Source organism: Oncorhynchus masou, chromosome 13 (assembly GCF_036934945.1).
Source record: "Oncorhynchus masou masou isolate Uvic2021 chromosome 13, UVic_Omas_1.1, whole genome shotgun sequence".
Lineage (NCBI taxonomy): Eukaryota > Metazoa > Chordata > Actinopteri > Salmoniformes > Salmonidae > Oncorhynchus > Oncorhynchus masou.
The window spans coordinates 83,296,388-83,315,391 of record NC_088224.1 but is presented as its reverse complement, the minus strand read 5'-3'; the positions used below and the strand labels follow the sequence as shown (position 1 = coordinate 83,315,391).

Genomic DNA, 19,004 nt, shown 5'->3' with positions numbered 1-19,004 from the left:
GGTTAAAGTCGCCCAGGACTGTGAGAGGTGAGCCGTCCTCAGGAAAGGAGCTTATCAAGGCATCAAGCTCATTGATGAACTCTCCGAGGGAACCTGGAGGGCGATAAATGATAAGGATGTTAAGCTTGAAAGGGCTGGTAACTGTGACAGCATGGAATTCAAAGGAGGCGATAGATAGATGGGTAAGGGGAGAGAGAGAGAATGACCACTTGGGAGAGATGAGGATCCCGGTGCCACCACCCCGCTGACCAGAAGCTCTCGGGGTGTGCGAGAACACGTGGGCGGACGAAGAGAGAGCAGTAGGAGTAGCAGTGTTATCTGTGGTGATCCATGTTTCCGTCAGTGCCAGGAAGTCGAGGGACTGGAGGGAGGCATAGGCTGAGATGAACTCTGCCTTGTTCATCAACAGCAGACACATATGTCGTTGGACCTACTGCAGGGTCACCCCCGCCCGCAGTATCAAGAACGGGAGGAGACGGTGGGGTAGGCAAGCATGCCTGTCTCAACGTGGCATTGGCTGTTGTGATGGCAATTGCGATTGTTTCTATCCTGACCCCACCTTTTTATGTCTTATTCTGGAAGCTATCAGTAGATTGATCCAAATTATTTTCTGGAACACGCTCCTTTGCCTCAGACGTCTTTTTTTTTTAAACCTAGCGATCAACATTTGGTTTGCCAATGCTAGAACTACTAAATTACCTTGGCTGGTGAGTCAATTCCAGTAAACTAGCGTGGTAGCGCTTGCTAGCCTATGCGCTACAAAGTTTAGCCACGTGATATTGCCAGGTTATTGAGGTAAACCCCTGTATGATTTTTTTTAAATGTGACAAATAGTCGGAAGCCAACTTGATTGTCGCTGACTATTTCTTTGTTACATTATAATAAAATGACCCATAGAAAATACTTCTCACATGCGGTTATTATAAAAATGTAATAAAATATTACACAATTCATATTTTATCATGTCTGAGGCATTCTTGGAGTAGCCCTGAGATCAAACTAGGTAGGCCAAGGCTACGCCACTGGGCTGGAGGACGTCTTCCGGAAGTTGTCATAATTACTGTGTAAGTCTATGGAAGGTGGTGAGGCTCATGAGCCTCCGAGTTTTCTATTGAAGTCAATGTATCCAGAGGAGGACGGAAGCTAGCTGTCCTCCAGCTACACCATGGTGCTACCCTACAGACTGCTGTTGAGGCTACTGTAGACCTTCTTTGCAAAATGTGTTTTGATCAGTTATTTGGTGACGTGATTATATTTATTATAGTTTTATCTAAACATAACTTTTTAAATTTATTTTATTTTTATTTTACTAGGCAAGTCAGTTAAGAACAAATTCTTATTTTCAATGACGGCCTAGGAACAGTGGGTAAACTGCCTGTTCAGGGGCAGAACGACAGATTTGTACCTTGTCAGCTCGGGGATTCAAACTTGCAACCTTCCGGTTACTAGTCCAACGCTCTAACCACTAGGCTACCCTGCTACCCTGTCTTGCAATTAAACATTTTATGAAATTCACTGGAGTGAATGGTCCTCCCCTTCCACCTCTGGGGAGACTCCACTGGTGTAAGGGTAGTGTGATTTTGAGTTTGTCATTCTCAGTATTCAGTTTCTGAAATATGCTATGAAACCAAATGTCATATGCTGACATCAAACCATTATTGGAGACACCAAAATAACAAACATTTCTCTGTCCAGTCAGGGAGATACAGATGCGTACTTCATTAGTGAATGACAAGGCCCTTTCCATACAATTAAATGGGCAGCTTTATGTATCACATCAATCACAATCAATTAGAATGTTAGAACTAAGGACAGGTTGTGTTTTATTAATACCCATCAAAGAGTATTAAGACTTCCAGGGTCACAGAAAAACAAGCATGTCAGTTCTCAAAGAAAGCCCTGAGGAAATATAAAGAGAAGATCGTCAAAACGGCATGGTATATAACCACCCCAACACACAGAGTGAGAAAGGAAAGGAAGACATGTCAGAGTGACACTGACCTGATGTGAAGTGTGTCCCCTGAGTTTATCATCCCCTCATCCTTCCTCTCCTCCTCTTCTCTTCTCCTCCTCAGTTTGGTCTCTGTCATGATGTGAATGTTTCCTGCTGTGTCTTTGACTGCCTCTGTGTGTGTGTGTGTGTGTGTGTGTGTGTGTGTGTGTGTGTGTGTGTGTGTGTGTGTGTGTGTGTGTGTGTGTGTGTGTGTGTGTGTGTGTGTGTGTGTGTGTGTGTGTGTGTGTGTGCGTGTGCGTGTGCGCGTGTGCGTGTGCGTGTGTGCGCGTGTGTGCGTGTGCGTGTGTGTGCGTGTGTTGTGAGGTCTCCCTGCTGTGTGTGTGAATACCTCCATACTGCTATGTGTCTTACCTGTTACAGAGCTGTCATTCAGATAAGCCTCCTCTGAAGACCTCCTCATCTCTCAAATCATGATCTTACTGCCGCAGATGGGTCTCATGGGGATCCATTCATTCACATAGATGGGACTTATTTTGTACATAACTAATCCAGTGTTTTGTCAAGAGAGGAACCCATAGCATGAAACAGGCATTTCCTGATTCCTAAAACAGGCATCATCATGTCTGTTAAAAGCTCTACGCTGTTGATGTAAAATCATCTAAAATACTCTTTCTCCCTCCTCCTTTTCCTCCTCTTCCTCTCTCCTCTCTCCCCAGTACACCTCGTCTCTGACATATGATGGGGTGTTGGTGATGGCCGAGGCCTTCAGGAACCTGCGTCGTCAGAAGATAGACATCTCCCGTAGAGGAAATGCTGGAGACTGTCTGGCCAACCCAGCTGCTCCCTGGAACCAGGGCATAGACATGGAACGCACACTCAAACAGGTATTCTTTGGTCCTTTGTGTTCCTTATTGTTCTTTGTTCTGACCTGTGTTCTCTGTTGTCCTGTCTCCAGGTGCGTATCCAGGGTCTAACAGGTAATATCCAGTTTGACCACTACGGCCGCAGAGTCAACTACACCATGGACATGTTTGAACTGAAGAGCAATGGACCACAACGGGTAGGAATAGACACACAGGCATGTCGGAGATATTATTTGGGCTTTATGAAAATGCAGTTTTGTCTAGTTTTCACCTCTCCCTTTCCTCTCTCAGATTGGCTACTGGAACGACATTGACAAACTGGTTCTGGTCCAGAGTGAGGTGCTGTTGTCTAACGACAGCACAAACATTGAGAACAGGACAGTCGTCGTGACAACTATCATGGTAATGTACTCCTCTGCCTCCTCTCCTTTCTCAATCACACAGAAGATGCATCCCAACAGTCTAAAACGGCTTCCTAATTTAATTTTTAGGCAAGTCCTCAACTCCTGTCCTCAACTCCTGTCCATCTGTACTGATATTAAACAACTTGAAAGGTGGAAAGTCAATGTTCTGTAGGAATCGACTACGCTGTTTTCTCAAATCAGTACAGATGACGGAGAGGAGGATCTGTTGTGCTGTTGAGATGCACCCACATTGAATTAGAGAGCAGAGGGCCCACAGGGCCTCTTGTGGTCAGAGCTGGTAGTGACACCAGTGTGTATCTCAGTGTCCCTAAGGGTATTGTAGCAGTACCAGGTCATAGTGAGGGAGGAGAGAGTAGGGGACTGTAAGAGAGGAATCAGACTTGTCACTGGCAGGTTGTCTTTATATTGATTTGGTTTTTGTTGACGTCATCTGTCAAGTGTGAAAGAGAGAGGAGTTTTAGTCCTTTTGCCTTTTACCATGTCTGTCCCCCTTCTCTCTATGGACGTCACTCTCTCCCTCTTTCTCTCTCTTCCCCCTTCTCCCCTTCTACCTCTCTCTCTCCCTCTTTCTCTCTCTCCCTCTCTCACCTTCTACCTCTTTCTCTCTCTCCCTCTCTTGCCTTCTACCTCTTTCTCTCTCTCCCTTCTCCCTTCTCCCTCTTTCTCTCTCTCCCTCCCTCCCCTTCTACCTCTTTCTCTCTCTCCCTCCCTCCCCTTCTACCTCTTTCTCTCTCTCCCTCCCTCCCCTTCTAATGCTTTCTCTCTCTCCCTCCCTCCCCTTCTACCGCTTTCTCTCTCTTCCTCCCACTCCCTCTTTCTTTCTTTCCCTCCCTCCCCCTCTTTCTACCTCTCTCTCCCTACCTCTCCCTCTCTCTTCCCCCCCCCTCGATATTTTCCTCCCTCTTCCTTTTTCTCCCTCCCTCCCTCCCTCCCTCCCTCCCTCCCTCCCCTCCCTCCCTCCCTCCCTCCCTCCCTCCCTCCCTCCCTCCCTCCCTCCCTCTTTCTCTCTCTTCCTCCCTCCCCCTCTCCCTCTCTCTCCCACCCTCTCTCTCCTTCCCTCCCCCTCTCCCTCCTTATCTCTCTGGATGATCTATGCCCCTGTCAGATGGCCATGGCTAATGTTACCTCAGCCACCTCCTCCTCTTTACAACCACTGACGAGGAAGCCTCTGCCTCGACACTGAAGACTTACAGTACAGACAGAAACACAGACAGACGGGAGATGGACTCACAGAAGGACTCACACTGACAGACAGAGCCAATGAGACTAAAGCTACACTTGTTGTGAATCCAGCCAACATATCAGATTCCAAAAGGCTTTTCGCGAAAGCAAACAATGCTATTATCTGAGGATAGCACCTCCGTGAACAAAGAGAGAAACCATATTTTAACCCTGCAGGCGCAACACAAAACGCAGAAATAACAATATAATTTATGCCTTACCTTTGACAAATTTCTTTTGTTGGCACTCCAATATGTCCCATAAACATCACAAATAGTCCTTTTGTTCGATTAATTCCGTCAATATATATCCAAAATGTCCATTTATTTGCCGCGTTTGATCCAGAAAAACACCGGTTTGAACTTGTGCAACGTGACTACAAAATATCTCAAAAGTTACCTGTAAACTTTGCCAAAACATTTCAAACTACTTTTGTAATACGACTATACGTATTTTTTTTTACGTAAATAATTGATAAAATTGAAGACGGAATGATCTGTGTTCAATACAGGAGAAAAACAAACTGTAGCAAGCTTTCTGGTCACGCGCCTATATCTAACAGTACACTTCAAGTGACCTTCGTTCAAGATGGCCCTACTTCTTCATTACACAAAGGAATAACATCAACCAATTTCTAAAGACTGTTGACATCCAGTGGAAGTGATAGGAACTTCAAGAAGGTCCCTTAGAAATCTGGATTCCCAATGAAACCTCATTGAAAAGAGAGTGACCTCAAAAAAATAATCTGAATGGTTTGTCCTCGGGGTTTCACCTGCTAAATAAGTTCTGTTATACTCACAGACATGATTCAAACTGTTTTAGAAACTTCAGAGTGTTTTCTATCCAGATCTACTAATGATATGCATATCTTATCTTCTGGAGATGAGTAGCAGGCAGTTGAATTTGGGCATGCATTTCATCCAGATGTGAAAATACTGCCCCCTGTCTCAAATCACTTGAGTGTTGCTTTAGCAAAATGCTTAGGGTCATTGTCCTGCTGGAAGGTGAACCCCGTCCCAGTCTCAGGTTTCCCTCGAGAATTTCCCTGTATTTAGTTATTTGACCAGAGTACCATCTTCCATAAATTTGAGGAGTCTCCCACGTGCCTTTTGGCGAACACCAAACGTGTCTGCTTATTTTTTTCTTCAAGTAATGTCTTTTTCCTGGCCACTCTTCCATAAAGACCAGCTCTGTGTAGGGCTTAAAGTGGTCCTATGGACAGATACTCCAATCTCCACTGTGGAGCTTTCCAGCTCCTTCAGGGTTTCTTTGGTCACTTTGTTGCCTCTAATTAATGCCCTCCTTGCCTGGTCCGTGAGTTTTTGTGGGTGGCCCTCTCTTGGCAGGTTTGTTTTCTTTCACCACTTCTTGGTGCACCCATCACGTTACCGGGATCATTTTCAGCAATATCCGCTGAAATGCAGAGCGCGAAATTCAAATTCAACTACAAAAAATATCACAAGTGCAATATAGCAAAACACAGCTTAGCTTGTTGTTAATCCACCTGGCGTGTCACATTTCAATAAAGCTTTTCGGCGAAAGCATACCAAGCGTTAATGTAAGAACATCTCTCTCAGTAGACAAAATATTACAAACAGCTAGCAGCCAAGTAGATTGGTCACGAAAGTCAGAAAAGCAATCAATTAAATCGCTTACCTTTGATGATCTTCGGATATTTGCACTCACGAGACTCCCAGTTACACAAGAAATGTTCCTTTTGTTCCAAAAAGATAATTTTTATATCCAAAATACCTCCATTCGTTTGGTGCATTATGTTCAGAAATCCACAGGCTCGAGCGGTCACGACATCGCAGACGAAAATTCCAAATAGTATCCGAAATGGTCGTAGAAACATGTCAAACGTTTTTTTATAATCAATCCTCAGGTTGTTTTTACAATATATAGAATTGATAATATGTCACCTGGAATGTAGCTTCTTCCATAGGTGAGAGAGAAAAATGGCTGTTGCATATTAAAAACTCTGCCGGCACCCAGCCATCCACTGACGCGATGGGTTCTTTCGCTCATTTTTCAAAATAAAAGCCTGAAGCTATGTCTAAAGACTGTTCACAGCTTGGGGAAGCCATTGGAAAAAAGGAATCTGGTTGATATTCCTTTAAATGGAGGCAAGGCATCCAAGGAAACAGAGAGCTTTCAGGAAAAACAGCACTTCCTTGTCGGATTTTCCTCAGGTTTTCGCCTGCAATATCAGTTCTGTTATACTCACAGACAGTATTTTGACAGTTTTGGAAACTTTAGAGTGTTTTCTATCCTAATGTCATGTTCTGACCTTTATTTCCTTTGTTTTGTTATTATTTAGTATGGTCAGGGCGTGAGTTGGGGTGAGCAGTCTATGTTTGTTTTTCTATGATTTTGGGGATTTCTATGTTTCGGCCTAGTATGGTTCTCAGAGGCAGGTGTCATTGGTTGTCTCTGATTGAGAATCATACTTAGGTAGCCTGGGTTTCACTGTTTGTTTGTGGGTGATTGTCTATGTTAGTTGCTTGTGTCAGCACAGTTCTTATGATAGCTTCACTGTCGTTATTGGTTTTGTTTTTGTACAGTTTACTTTGTGTTTTTTTGTCATCTATTAAATGATGCATTCACACCACGCTGCGCTTTGGTCCGCTTCTTACAACGATCGTGACACCTAATCTGACAATTATATGCATATTCTATTTTCTGGGCCTGGGAAATAGGCAGTTTCAAATGGGTACGTTTTTTTAGCCAAAAACGAAAATACTGCCTCCTACACTCAAGAAGTTAATGGTGCTCCGTGGGATGTTCAAAGCTTCTGACATTTTTTTATAACCCAACCCTGTCCCTGACCTGTTTGGAGAGCTCCTTGGTCTTGATGGTGCCACTTGCTTGATGGTGCCCCTTGCTGAGTGGTGTTGCAGACTCTGGGGCCTTTCAGAACAGGTGTATACTGTATATACGGAGATCATGTGACAGATCATGTGACACTTAGATTGCATTATTAGATTAGACATTTAGATTGAAATTATTTAACTATTTATGTGACTGAAGGTAATCGTTTGCACCAGATCTTATTTATGGTCTTCATATTAAAGGGGGAGAATACATATGCACGCACCACTTTTGCATTTCTTATTTTTGTAGAATCTTTTGAAACAAGTTATTTTTTCAATTTCACTTCACCAAGTTGAGGTATTTTGTGTATGTCCATTACATGAAATACTAATAAAAATCCATTTAAATTACAGGTTGTAATGCATCAAAATAGGAAAAACGCCAAGGGGGGTGAATACTTTTGCAAGGAACTGTAGATGCATCTGCAGCTAGTCTGTTGTCCCTGATGTTGAAGTTTCAGGAACTCTGGTTAACGTATTATGTTGTACTGGATATTGTATTGGCTGGCTGCATAATTAAGCTCAGGGTTGCGCTCAGTTCCATTTTTTATTCTGGCCAATTCATAAAGTAAATTAAATTCCAATTCTACATTTTTCTAATTGAAAATGATTGAAATTGGAATTTCAGTGTACCTCCTAAATTGAAATGGAATTGGCCCCCAACCCTGTTTAGGAGCTCTCTTCTGGTTTCTCTGCTGATGTTCCACTGTTTCATGTCTTATCTACCTGAACCCTTCACCACTAAAGCTTCTCTTCTCTCTCTTTCTCTCTTTCTCTCCTTCTCTCTCTCTCTCTCTCTCTCTCTCTCTCTTTCGCTCTCTCTCTCTCAGCCCTGTCGTTCCACTCTCTCTCTTCTCTCCATAAAACCACCCTCTCTCTTGCCGTCTCTACACTCTCTCAGCCCTGTCGTTCCACTCTCTCTCTTCTCTCCATAAAACCACCCTCTCTCTTGCCGTCTCTACACTCTCTCAGCCCTGTCATTCCTCCCTCCTTTCCTCTCTCCCTCTTCCCACATCCTCATGTAAGACATCTGACAAGGTATTCAGCATCAGAGAAAAACTTCACTTGCCCAATATCCCTCCATGCACCTGCACCGAGACTAAACACAACGCAATAACACACACACAAACACACTGTGACAAAAGAGTCTGCGACAAACTGATAACAAAACTATAAGGGGTTTAAACATGAAATAATCCACTGTTGGCAAAACCCCAAGCGGTTTGTGTGTTTGTGTGTGTGTATACTATCACTGCTAAACACTCTACAAAGTCACCTATTCTGATGTCAAACTGTTGCCCTTTTAATATGCTAATATTTTCAGAAAAGTGAGGCCAAGAAGAGACTTATCCAAAGTCATAAGTAGACCAAAATCTAGCTGAGCCCATGTTCTATCTACACCATCTGTTCTCTAGATCCTCATATACAGTACAGTACAGTACAGTACAGTAGATCAGAATTCCATTTTAAGATCGGCAATTTTGTACCATCTAATAAAATAGAATAACATGTTCACAACAGATGGCGTGGAATATGAACTCATCTCGGGTTTAGATTGTTGATGAGATATGATTTTAGTGTTGTCTATGCCGTTAAGACCTACAGTTGAAGTCGGAATTTACGTACACCTTAGCCAAATATATTTAAACTCAGTTTTTCACAGTTCCTGACATTTAATTAATCTGAGTAAAAATTCCCAGTCATAGGTCAGTTAGGATCACCACTTTATTTTAAGAATGTGAGAATAATAGTAGTGAGAATGATTTATTTCAGGGGTTTTTCCCATCGCATCCCCCTTGGGTCAGAAGTTTACACACACTCAATTAATATTTGGTAGCATTGCCTTTAATTAAATTGATTAACTTGGGTCACACATTTTGGGTAGCCTTCCACAAGCTTCCCACAATAAGTGGGAACAGAGTCAGGTTTGTAGGCCTCTTTGCTCTCACACACCTTTTCAGTTCTGCTCACAAATTCTCTATAGGATTGAGGTCAGGGCTTTGTGATGGCCATTCCAATACCTTGACTTTGTTGTCCTTAAGCCATTTTGCCACAACTTTGGAAGTATGCTTGGAGTCATTGTCCATTTGGAAGACCCATTTGCGACCAAGCTTTAACTTCCTGACAGATGTCTTGAGATGTTGCTTCAATATATCCACAAAATGTTCCTTCTCATGATGCCATCTATTTTGTGAAGTGCACCAGTCCCTCCTGCAGCAAAGCACCCACAGGACATGAAGCGGCCACCCCGTGCTTCATGGTTGGGATGGTGTTCTTCGGCTAGCAAGCCTCCACCTTTTTCCTCCAAACATTTCAATGGTCATTATGGCCAAACAGTTCTATTTTTGTTTCATCAGACCAGAGGACATTTCTCCAAAAAGTAAAAAGTACGATCGTTGTCCCCATGTGCAGTTGCAAACCGTGGTCTGGCTTTTTTTATGGCGGTTTTGGAGCAGTGGCTTCTTCTTTGCTAAGCGGCTTTTCAGGTTGTCGATATAGGACTTGTTTTGCTGTGGATATAGGTACTTTTGAACCTCTTTCCTCCAGCATCTTCACAAGGTCCTTTGCTGTTGTTCTGGGTTTGATTTGCACTTTTCGCACCAAAGTACATTAATCTCTAGGACACAGAACGCTGCCTCCTTCCTGAGCGGTATGATGGCTGAGTGGTCCCATGGTGTTTATACTTGGTGTACTATTGTACAGATGAACGTGGTACCTTCAGGCATTTGGAAATTGCTCCCAAGGATGAAGCAGTCTTGTGGAGGTCTACAATTGTTTTTCTGAGGTCTTGGCTGAATTCTTTTGATTTTCCCATGGTGTCAAGCAAAGAGGCACTGGGTTTGAAGGTATACCTTGAAATACGTCCACAGGTTCACCTCCAATTGACTCAAATTATGTCAATTAGCCTATCAGAAGCTTCTAAAGCCGTGACATCATTTTCTGGAATTTTCCAAGCTGTTTAAAGGCACAGTCAACTTAGTGTATGTAAACTTCTGACACACTGGAATTGTGATACAGTGAATTATAAGTGAAATAATCTGTCTGTATACAATTGTTGGAAAAATTATTTGTGTCATGCACAAAGTAGATGTCCTAACCGACTTTCCAAAACTATAGTTTGTTGACAAGACATTTGTGTAGTGGTTGAAAAATGAGTTTTAATAACTCCAACCTAAGTGTATGTAAACTTACGACTTAAACTGTAGGTCTGACGGTTGGAGCAGCACTGCTATGTTTGAGTTCGTGACTTCATTAAGAGTGATTCATTTTGAGTTATTGGAGAGAGAGAGAGATCTCAGGGGGCTGCTGATGTGTGTATGATAACGAGGTTTAGAAAAAGACATCTGCTTTGATGCTTGGACAACATGTACATGTGACAAGATTATGTTGTAACGCTCAATGAGTGAGTGTGTGTGGAGTCAGGCGCAGAGAGCAAAGGATGCGGGAAAAAACACGCTTTAATGTCCAAAATCAAAAGAACAACATAGTATATACCCAACACAGGCGTAACTATAAAACAAATAGTACCCTTTGGTAAAATACTAGGACAGCGTAAAAACCCAACACAAAATACTAACACCTCTCACAATTACAGTAGAACAAGCCCGCACAAACAGAAGCGGGCTAAACAAACTTAAATAACGCCACCCTAAAAACCAAACAAGGAACAGGTGAAACCAATTAGACAAAAACAAACGAACACAGAACAAAGGATCGGTGGCAGCTAGTAGACCGGCGACGACGACCGCCGAGCGCCACCTGAACCAGAAGGGGAGCCAACATCGGTACTATTCGTGACATATGCGTTAAGATAATGGAAATTTATTGATGTTTAGATACTTGATTAATGCAAGTATATTCCTGTAAGGCTTGAGATCCATGTGAGTAAATCTGATATTCACACAACTCTCCCATTTACATTGAGTTACAGTATACAAACCTCAAGTTAGGACATAGTCCAATATGCCATAAGAGTTGGTTCTTTTGTGATATCATTCTAGACCAATGGTATGTGACAGATACGACTACTGTAATATTATTATAGATATGGCATGTACATTAACTGATACAACGTCAACGTGTGACTGATACAACGTCAACATGTAACTGATACAACGTCAACATGTAACTGATACAACATCAACATGTAACTGATACAACATCAACATGTAACTGATACGTCAACATGTAACTGATACAACGTCAACATGTAACTGATACGTCAACATGTAACTGATACAACGTCAACATGTAACTGATACAACATCAACATGTAAATGATACAACGTCAACATGTAACTGATACAACGTCAACATGTAAATGATACAACGTCAACATGTAACTGATACAACATCAACATGTAACTGATACGTCAACATGTAACTGATACGTCAACATGTAACTGATACAACATCAACATGTAACTGATACAACATCAACATGTAACTGATACAACGTCAACATGTAACTGATACGTCAACATGTAACTGATACAACGTCAACATGTAACTGATACAACGTCAACATGTAACTGATACAACGTCAACATGTAACTGATACGTCAACATGTAACTGATACAACGTCAACATGTAACTGATACAACATCAACATGTATCTGATACGTCAACATGTAACTGATACAACGTCAACATGTAACTGATACAACGTCAACATGTAACTGATACAACGTCAACATGTAACTGATACAACATCAACATGTAACTGATACAACATCAACATGTAACTGATACAACATCAACATGTAACTGATACAACATCAACATGTAACTGATACAACGTCAACATGCGACTGATACAATGTCAACGTGTAACTGATACAACTGATACAACATCAACTGATAACCTCTAAAGATGTTATGCATTTGTATTTCCCCAACATTTTTAAATTTGCAATAATTTAATGTTTCATTTAATGTGACCTATTTACCCGTGCGCTTTATTCTGGCAGGTCACATGGTGAGCCGGGATGGAGTCTCTGAAATGTATCCATTTCATTTGTAAATTAACATCATAAATGAAAACGTGTTGTCACGTAGAGTAGGCCAGAAGGCTAAACTGGATAACCTAACCTCTATCAAAATAAATTTGTCACATGATCTCCATATATATACACCTGTTCTGAAAGGCCCCAGAGTCTGCAACACCACTAAGCAAGGGGCACCATCAAGCAAGCGGCACCATGAAGACCACAGAGCTCTACAAACAGGTCAGGGACAGAGTTGTGGAGAAGTACAGATCAGGGGTTGGGTTAGAAAAAACATCAGATACATTGAACAACCCAACGGAGCCCAATTAAATCCATTATTAAACAATGGAAGGAATATGGCACCACAACAAACCTGCCAAAAGAGGGATGCCCACCAAAACTCACGGACCAGGCAGGAGGGTATTGATCAGAGAGGCAACAAAGAGACCGAAGATAATCCTGAAAGAGCTGCAAAGCTCCACAGCAGAGATTGGAGTATCAGTCCATGGGACCACTTTAAGCTGTACACTCCACAGAGCTGGGCTTTACAGAAGAGTGGCCAGAAAAAAAGCCATTGCAAACATGTTTTGTGTTCGCCAAAAGGCATGTGGTAGACCCCCAAACATATGGAAGAAGGTACTCTGGTCAGATGAGACTAAAATTGCGCTTTTTGGCCATCAAGGAAAACACTATGTCTGGCGCAAACCCAACACTTCTCATCACCCCAAGACACCAGAATCATGCTGTGGGGATGTTTTTCACCAGCAGGGACTGGGAAACTGGTCAGAATTGAAGGAATGATGGGTGGCGCTAAAAACAGGGAAATTCTTGAGGGAAACCTGTTTCAGTCTTCCAGAGATTTGAGACTGGGACAGAGGTTCACCTTCCAGCAGGACAATGACCCTAAGCATACTGCTAAAGCAAAACTCAAGTGGTTTAAGGGGAAACATTTAAATGTTTTGGAATGGCCTAGTCAAAGCCCAGACCTCAATCCAATGGAGAATCTGTGGTATGACTTAAAGATTGCTGTACCCCAGCAGAACCCATCCAACTTGAAGTAGCTGGAGCAGTTTTGCCATAATTAATGGGCAAAAATGTAGTGGCTAGATGTGCCAAGCTTATAGAGACATACCCAAAGAGACTTGCAGCTGTAATTGCTGTAAAAGGTGGCTCTAGAAAGTATTGACTTTTGGGGTTGAATAGTTATGCACGCTCAAGTTTTCTGTTTTTTTCTTATTTCTTGTTTGTTTCACAATAAAAAATATTTAGCATCATCAAAGTGGTAGGCATGTTGTGTTAATCAAATGAGACAAACCCCTAAAAATCCATTTTAATTCCAGGTTGTCAGGCAACAAAATAGGAAAAATGCCAAGGTGTTGAATAATTTTGCAAGCCACTGCAACACACTGCTCATCACACAGTGGCCTTTTAAAATGTTCTTTGGTTGCCATAAAATGTCTCTCCTGTTTCCATCAATGCAATCCTGTCATCCAGTGGAGGCTGTGGCTCTGGCTGCATGCCATTCCAAAAAGCTCCTCCCACTCCAGAAGTCCCTGATTTGTTGGTCAGTGGTCAATGTGAGTTGATTGGTCAGTTTGACCTCCCAGCGCCCCCCTCTCTGTCTCTGATTGGTGTGTTTGTGGGTGTAGGAGGGTCCTTATGTGATGCTGAAGAAGAACTGGGAGATGTTTGAGGGGAATGACCAGTTCGAGGGCTACTGCGTGGACTTGGCCTCAGAGATCGCCAAACACATCGGCATCAAGTACAAGATCGCCATCGTCCCTGACGGCAAGTACGGAGCCAGAGACCCCGAGACCAAGATCTGGAATGGCATGGTGGGAGAACTGGTCTATGGGGTAAGGATGGAGAGAGGAAGGGGATGGAGGGAGGGAGGAATGGCATGGTGGGAGAACTGGTCTATGGGGTAAGGATGGAGGGAGGAATGGCATGGTGGAAGAACTGGTCTTTGGGGTAAGGATGGAGAGAGGAATGGCATGGTGGGAGAACTGGTCTATGGAGTAAGGATGGAGGGAGGAAGGGGATGGAGGGAGGGAGGAATGGATGGAGGGTGGGAGAAATGGTCTATGGGGTAAGGATGGAGGGAGGATGGGAAGGAGTGATGTTTGGAAATTGTTACTTTTAGTTCCTTTCATCTTATCTTGGAGTTTGATGTAGTTCTACTGAGGATAGTTCGATCCTATTAAACAAAGTTAATCTATATTGTTAGATACTGTCATGGTACTTTTTAATTAGACAGACAAGACATTTCAGCCCATTTTTTAAATTGTATTATTATTATTTTTTACATTTGAATTCATCAGGGACTGCAGCACCCTCAGCACCCCTATTATCCAGGAGATGTGCCTAAAGCAGTGTTTCTAATCCTGGTCCTGGGGACCCAAAGGGATACATTATGCTTTTACCCAATCACTACACACCTGATTCCACTATTCAACTCATCATCAAACCTTTCATTTGTGGAATCAGGTCTGTAATGCTAGGCCAAAATCTATAATGTGCACTCTGGGTCTCCAGGACCAGGATAAAGAAACACTGTCCTAAATAACACAAACTGGGATCATGACCTCTCAGACTAGTTATTATTTAACATAGTTATCTAACCCAAGGGTGGTAAACTATCTATCCAATATCCCGGTGCATTGAAAATATGGTACTGGAACTGACCCTGTGTATATATACGGAACAAAAATATACATGTAACATGTAAAGTGTTGGTCCCATGTTTCATTAGCTGAAATAAAAGATCCCAGAAATGATTTACACACACAAAAAGCTTATTTCTCTCAAATGTTGTGCACAAATTTGTTTAATTCCCTGTTAGTGAGCATTTCTACTTTACGGAGATAATAAATCCACAGATGTGGCATATCAAGAGCTGATTTCACAGCATGATCATTACACACCTTGTGCTGATGACAGTAAAAGGCCACTGTAAAATGTGCAGAAATTAATGTTAATGTATCTATCATAAGCTTCCTCCAACGTTGTTTTAGAGAATTTGGCAGAATGTCCAAACCGTGGTCACAACCGCAGACCACGTGTAACCACGCCAGCCCAGAACCTCCACATCCGGCTTCTTCACCTGCAGGATCGTCTGAGACCAGCCACCAGCTGATGAAACTGTGGATTTGTACAACTGAAGAATGTCTTCACAAAGTGTCAGAAAGCATCTCAGGGAAGCTCATCTGCATATTGCTCTTCCCCAGGGTGTTGACCTGACTGCAGTTCGGCCTCATACCCGACTTCAGTGGGGAATGGTCACCTTCAATGGCCAGTGGCACGCTGGAGAAGTGTGCTTTTCATGGATGAATCCCGGTTTCAACTGTACCGGGCAGATGGAAGACGTATGGCATCATGTGGCGAACGGTTTACTGATGTCAACGTTAGTGAACAGTGCCCCATGCTGGGGTTATGGTATGGACAGACATAAGCTACGTACAACAAACACAATTGCATTTTATCGATGGTAATTTGAATGCATAGAGATACAGTGAAGACATCCTGAGGCACATTGTCGTGCCATTCATCCACCGCCATCACCTTATGGTGCAGTATGATAATGCACGGCCCCATTTCGCAAGGATCTGAACACAATTCCTGGAAGCTGGAAATATCAAAGTTCTTACATTGGCCTGCATAATCACCAGACATGTCACCCATTGAGCATGTTTGGAATGCTCCCGGAAAGAATGTGTATGACAGCCTGTTCCAGTTCCCGACAATATCCAGCAACTTCACACAGCCATTGAAGAGCAGTGGGACATTTATTCCACAGGTCACAATCAACAGCCTGATCCACTCTATGCAAAGGAGAGATGCCGTGCTGAATGAGGCAAATGGTTGTCACACCAGATACTGACTGCTTTTCTCATCCACTTCTTTCTTTTAAGGTTCTTTTTAAGGATCCACTTCTTTCTTTTATCTGTGACCAACAGATGCATATCTGTCTTCCCAGTCATGTGAAATCCATAGTTTAGGGCCTAATGCATTTATTCAGTTGACTGATGTCCTTGTATGAACTCTAATATTACTTACTTTATTGTTCTTCTTATTTCCTATTTTTATATCTCGTGTTTTTTGTTCTACCTTGTTAATTTTTTTATCACAATGTTATTGATTACCACATTGTTGGGTTTAGAGCGGCAAGAAAAGCATTTCACTGAATAGTTGTGCATGTGACATTAAAACTTGAAACTTGAAAGTATTGTGTCTACTGTACCCTTGCTGGCTTTCACTTTGGAAACATCTAACCCCTGACCCCTGTCCCGGCTTTGTCTCTGACCCCTATCTAAATAATAGCTCTAGACTGCTGCTTGATTTTCTCTCTCGTCCACTGTGCTTAATTCCTCCCAGGATTCAGTCATATTTTCTCCAGCTGCCTGCCAGTAGACACATTGGAATAGTGACTGTAATCAGTCGATGACTAATCTACTCTGTACATTTTCGAAAGTCAGGCTTCTCTCTGACTGTGTGTGTGTGTGTGTGTGTGTGTGTGTGTGTGTGTGTGTGTGTGTGTGTGTGTGTGTGTGTGTGTGTGTGTGTGTGTGTGTGTGTGTGTGTGTGTGTGTGTGTGTGTGTGTGTGTGTGTGTGTGTGTGTGTGTGTGTGTGTGTGTGTGTGTGTGTGTGTGTGTGTGTGTGTGTGTGTGTGTGTGTGTGTGTGTGTGTGTGTGTGTTTGTGTGTGTGTGTGTTCTACTCCAGTGACTGTACATGAATGTGTGTTCTCGCTCCGTAAGCACATTTTACAGAATGAGTCATTACCAGTCACAGAATTCATTCGCTTTGAATAATTCTAAACATTCCCAGTCGTGTCCAATCATTGATCTGTTCCAGCTGAGGGGAGATAATGTATTTATCTGTCCCTCATCCTCTTTCCCTCTCTCTCTCTCTCTAGCTCTCTTACTTTCTCACTCTCTCTCTCTCTCTCTCTCTCTCTCTTACTTTCGCTCTCTTACTTTCGCTCTCTTACTTTCTCCCCTCTCTCTCTCTCGCTCTCTTACTTTCTCCCTCTCTCTCTCTCTCTCTCTCTCTCTCTCTCTCTATCTCTCTTACTTTCTCACTCTCTCTCTCTCTCTCTCTCGCGCTCTCTTACTTTCACTCTCTTACTATCTCCCTCTCTCTCTCTCTCGCTCTCTTACTTTCTCCTCCCTCTCTCTCTCTCTCTCTCTCTCGCTCTCTTACTTTCTCCCTCTCTCACTCTCTAACTTTCTCTCTCTCTCTCTCTCTCTCTCTCTCTCTCTCTCTCACTCTCTTACTTTTCCCTCTCTCACTCTTCTCTCTCACTTTCTCTCTATATATATTTCTCTCTTCTCTCTCTCTCTCTCTCTCTCTGACACACACTCTGTTTCTCTCTCTTCATCTCTCTATTGTTCCCTTTGTCTATTTCTTAATTCTCTCATACTATTTCTTCTATTGTGGGGAAAATGCATGTATTAGGTACCGTATTGTTGATTATATGAATCCAAGGTGAATTGTTGCAGCACTAAAATTGGGAAGTTTTCTCCCTGGTGTATGTTGTGGATTGGAAGACAGACCTTGATGGTTGATTTGTATTCTGGTTTCCTGTGTCTGGCCTTTATGAATGATTTTCTGTCTCCTTCCCCCGCTCTCCCTCCCAATCTCTCCCCCTCTCTCCCGTCCCTGACTCTCCTTCTCTCTACCCCTCCCCCGCCCCTTCCCCCCGTCCTATAGAAAGCAGAGATAGCGGTCGCCCCTCTGACTATAACCCTGGTACGTGAGGAGGTGATAGACTTCTCGAAGCCCTTCATGTCCTTGGGGATCTCCATCATGATCAAGAAGCCCCAGAAGTCTAAACCTGGAGTGTTCTCCTTCCTGGACCCTCTGGCCTACGAGATCTGGATGTGCATCGTCTTCGCTTACATAGGGGTCAGTGTGGTGCTGTTTCTGGTGAGTGTGTGTGTGACCACAATCAGTTGAATCAGCTGTGTAGAGCTGGGCTAGAATAAAAGCCTGGACACCTTGTAACCAGCCCCCTTTCCTCTGTCCCCAGGTGAGTCGCTTCAGTCCATATGAGTGGCATGCAGAGGAGCCAGAGGAAGGCTCTACTGAGCCAGGCCCCACTGACCAGCCACCCAATGAGTTTGGCATCTTCAATTCACTCTGGTTCTCACTGGGGGCCTTCATGCAGCAGGGCTGCGACATCTCACCACGGTGAGTGTGTGTGTATATGTGTGTGCGATTGTGTATGGGTGCATGTGTATGAGTGCTTGTCTGTGTGTCTGCCAACCCATCTGTCTCTAATGACAGAGTGCCTTTGTCCTGTGTCAGAAACTGTTGGTCATACTGAGTGTTGTGATCCCAACCAGTTGACTCAGTGTCAGACAGCCTCTCTCTATTGTACTATTGTGACATACACTGGTGTCCAGTGTGAGAGGGGAGCGAAAGATGTGTCAAAGAAACACACACACACAACAGCACACTAAGTATGACCCCTTGGTCAGCCTTCATTTTGTGTGGGAGATTGGCGGTTGCTGCATATTAAACTTTAATGCTTCAACGGGGAAAAAGTCATGCTTTATTTTTAGAATATTTATAAGAATATAGCATTTTATTATTGATAACCTCAGAATGCAGTTTAGTGAAATATTAATGTCCACCATCCACATACCTTTAGGGAGAACATCAGAGAGAGAGAGAGA

General features: G+C 43.0%; 1 protein-coding gene across 2 annotated transcripts in view; it reads left to right on the top strand.

The window, feature by feature from the left end:
- LOC135553142 (glutamate receptor 4-like) overlaps nt 1–18,520 on the top strand; it is a 110,268-nt gene extending 91,748 nt beyond the window's left edge. For both annotated transcript variants that reach the window (XM_064985285.1, XM_064985284.1), the window contains 6 exons: nt 2,671–2,838; nt 2,910–3,014; nt 3,109–3,219; nt 13,975–14,181; nt 18,037–18,252; nt 18,356–18,520. In XM_064985285.1, the coding sequence (XP_064841357.1) occupies nt 2,671–2,838; nt 2,910–3,014; nt 3,109–3,219; nt 13,975–14,181; nt 18,037–18,252; nt 18,356–18,520 (972 nt within the window). The remainder of the gene's footprint in view (nt 1–2,670; nt 2,839–2,909; nt 3,015–3,108; nt 3,220–13,974; nt 14,182–18,036; nt 18,253–18,355) is intronic.
- Nucleotides 18,521–19,004: the final 484 nt, after the last annotated feature.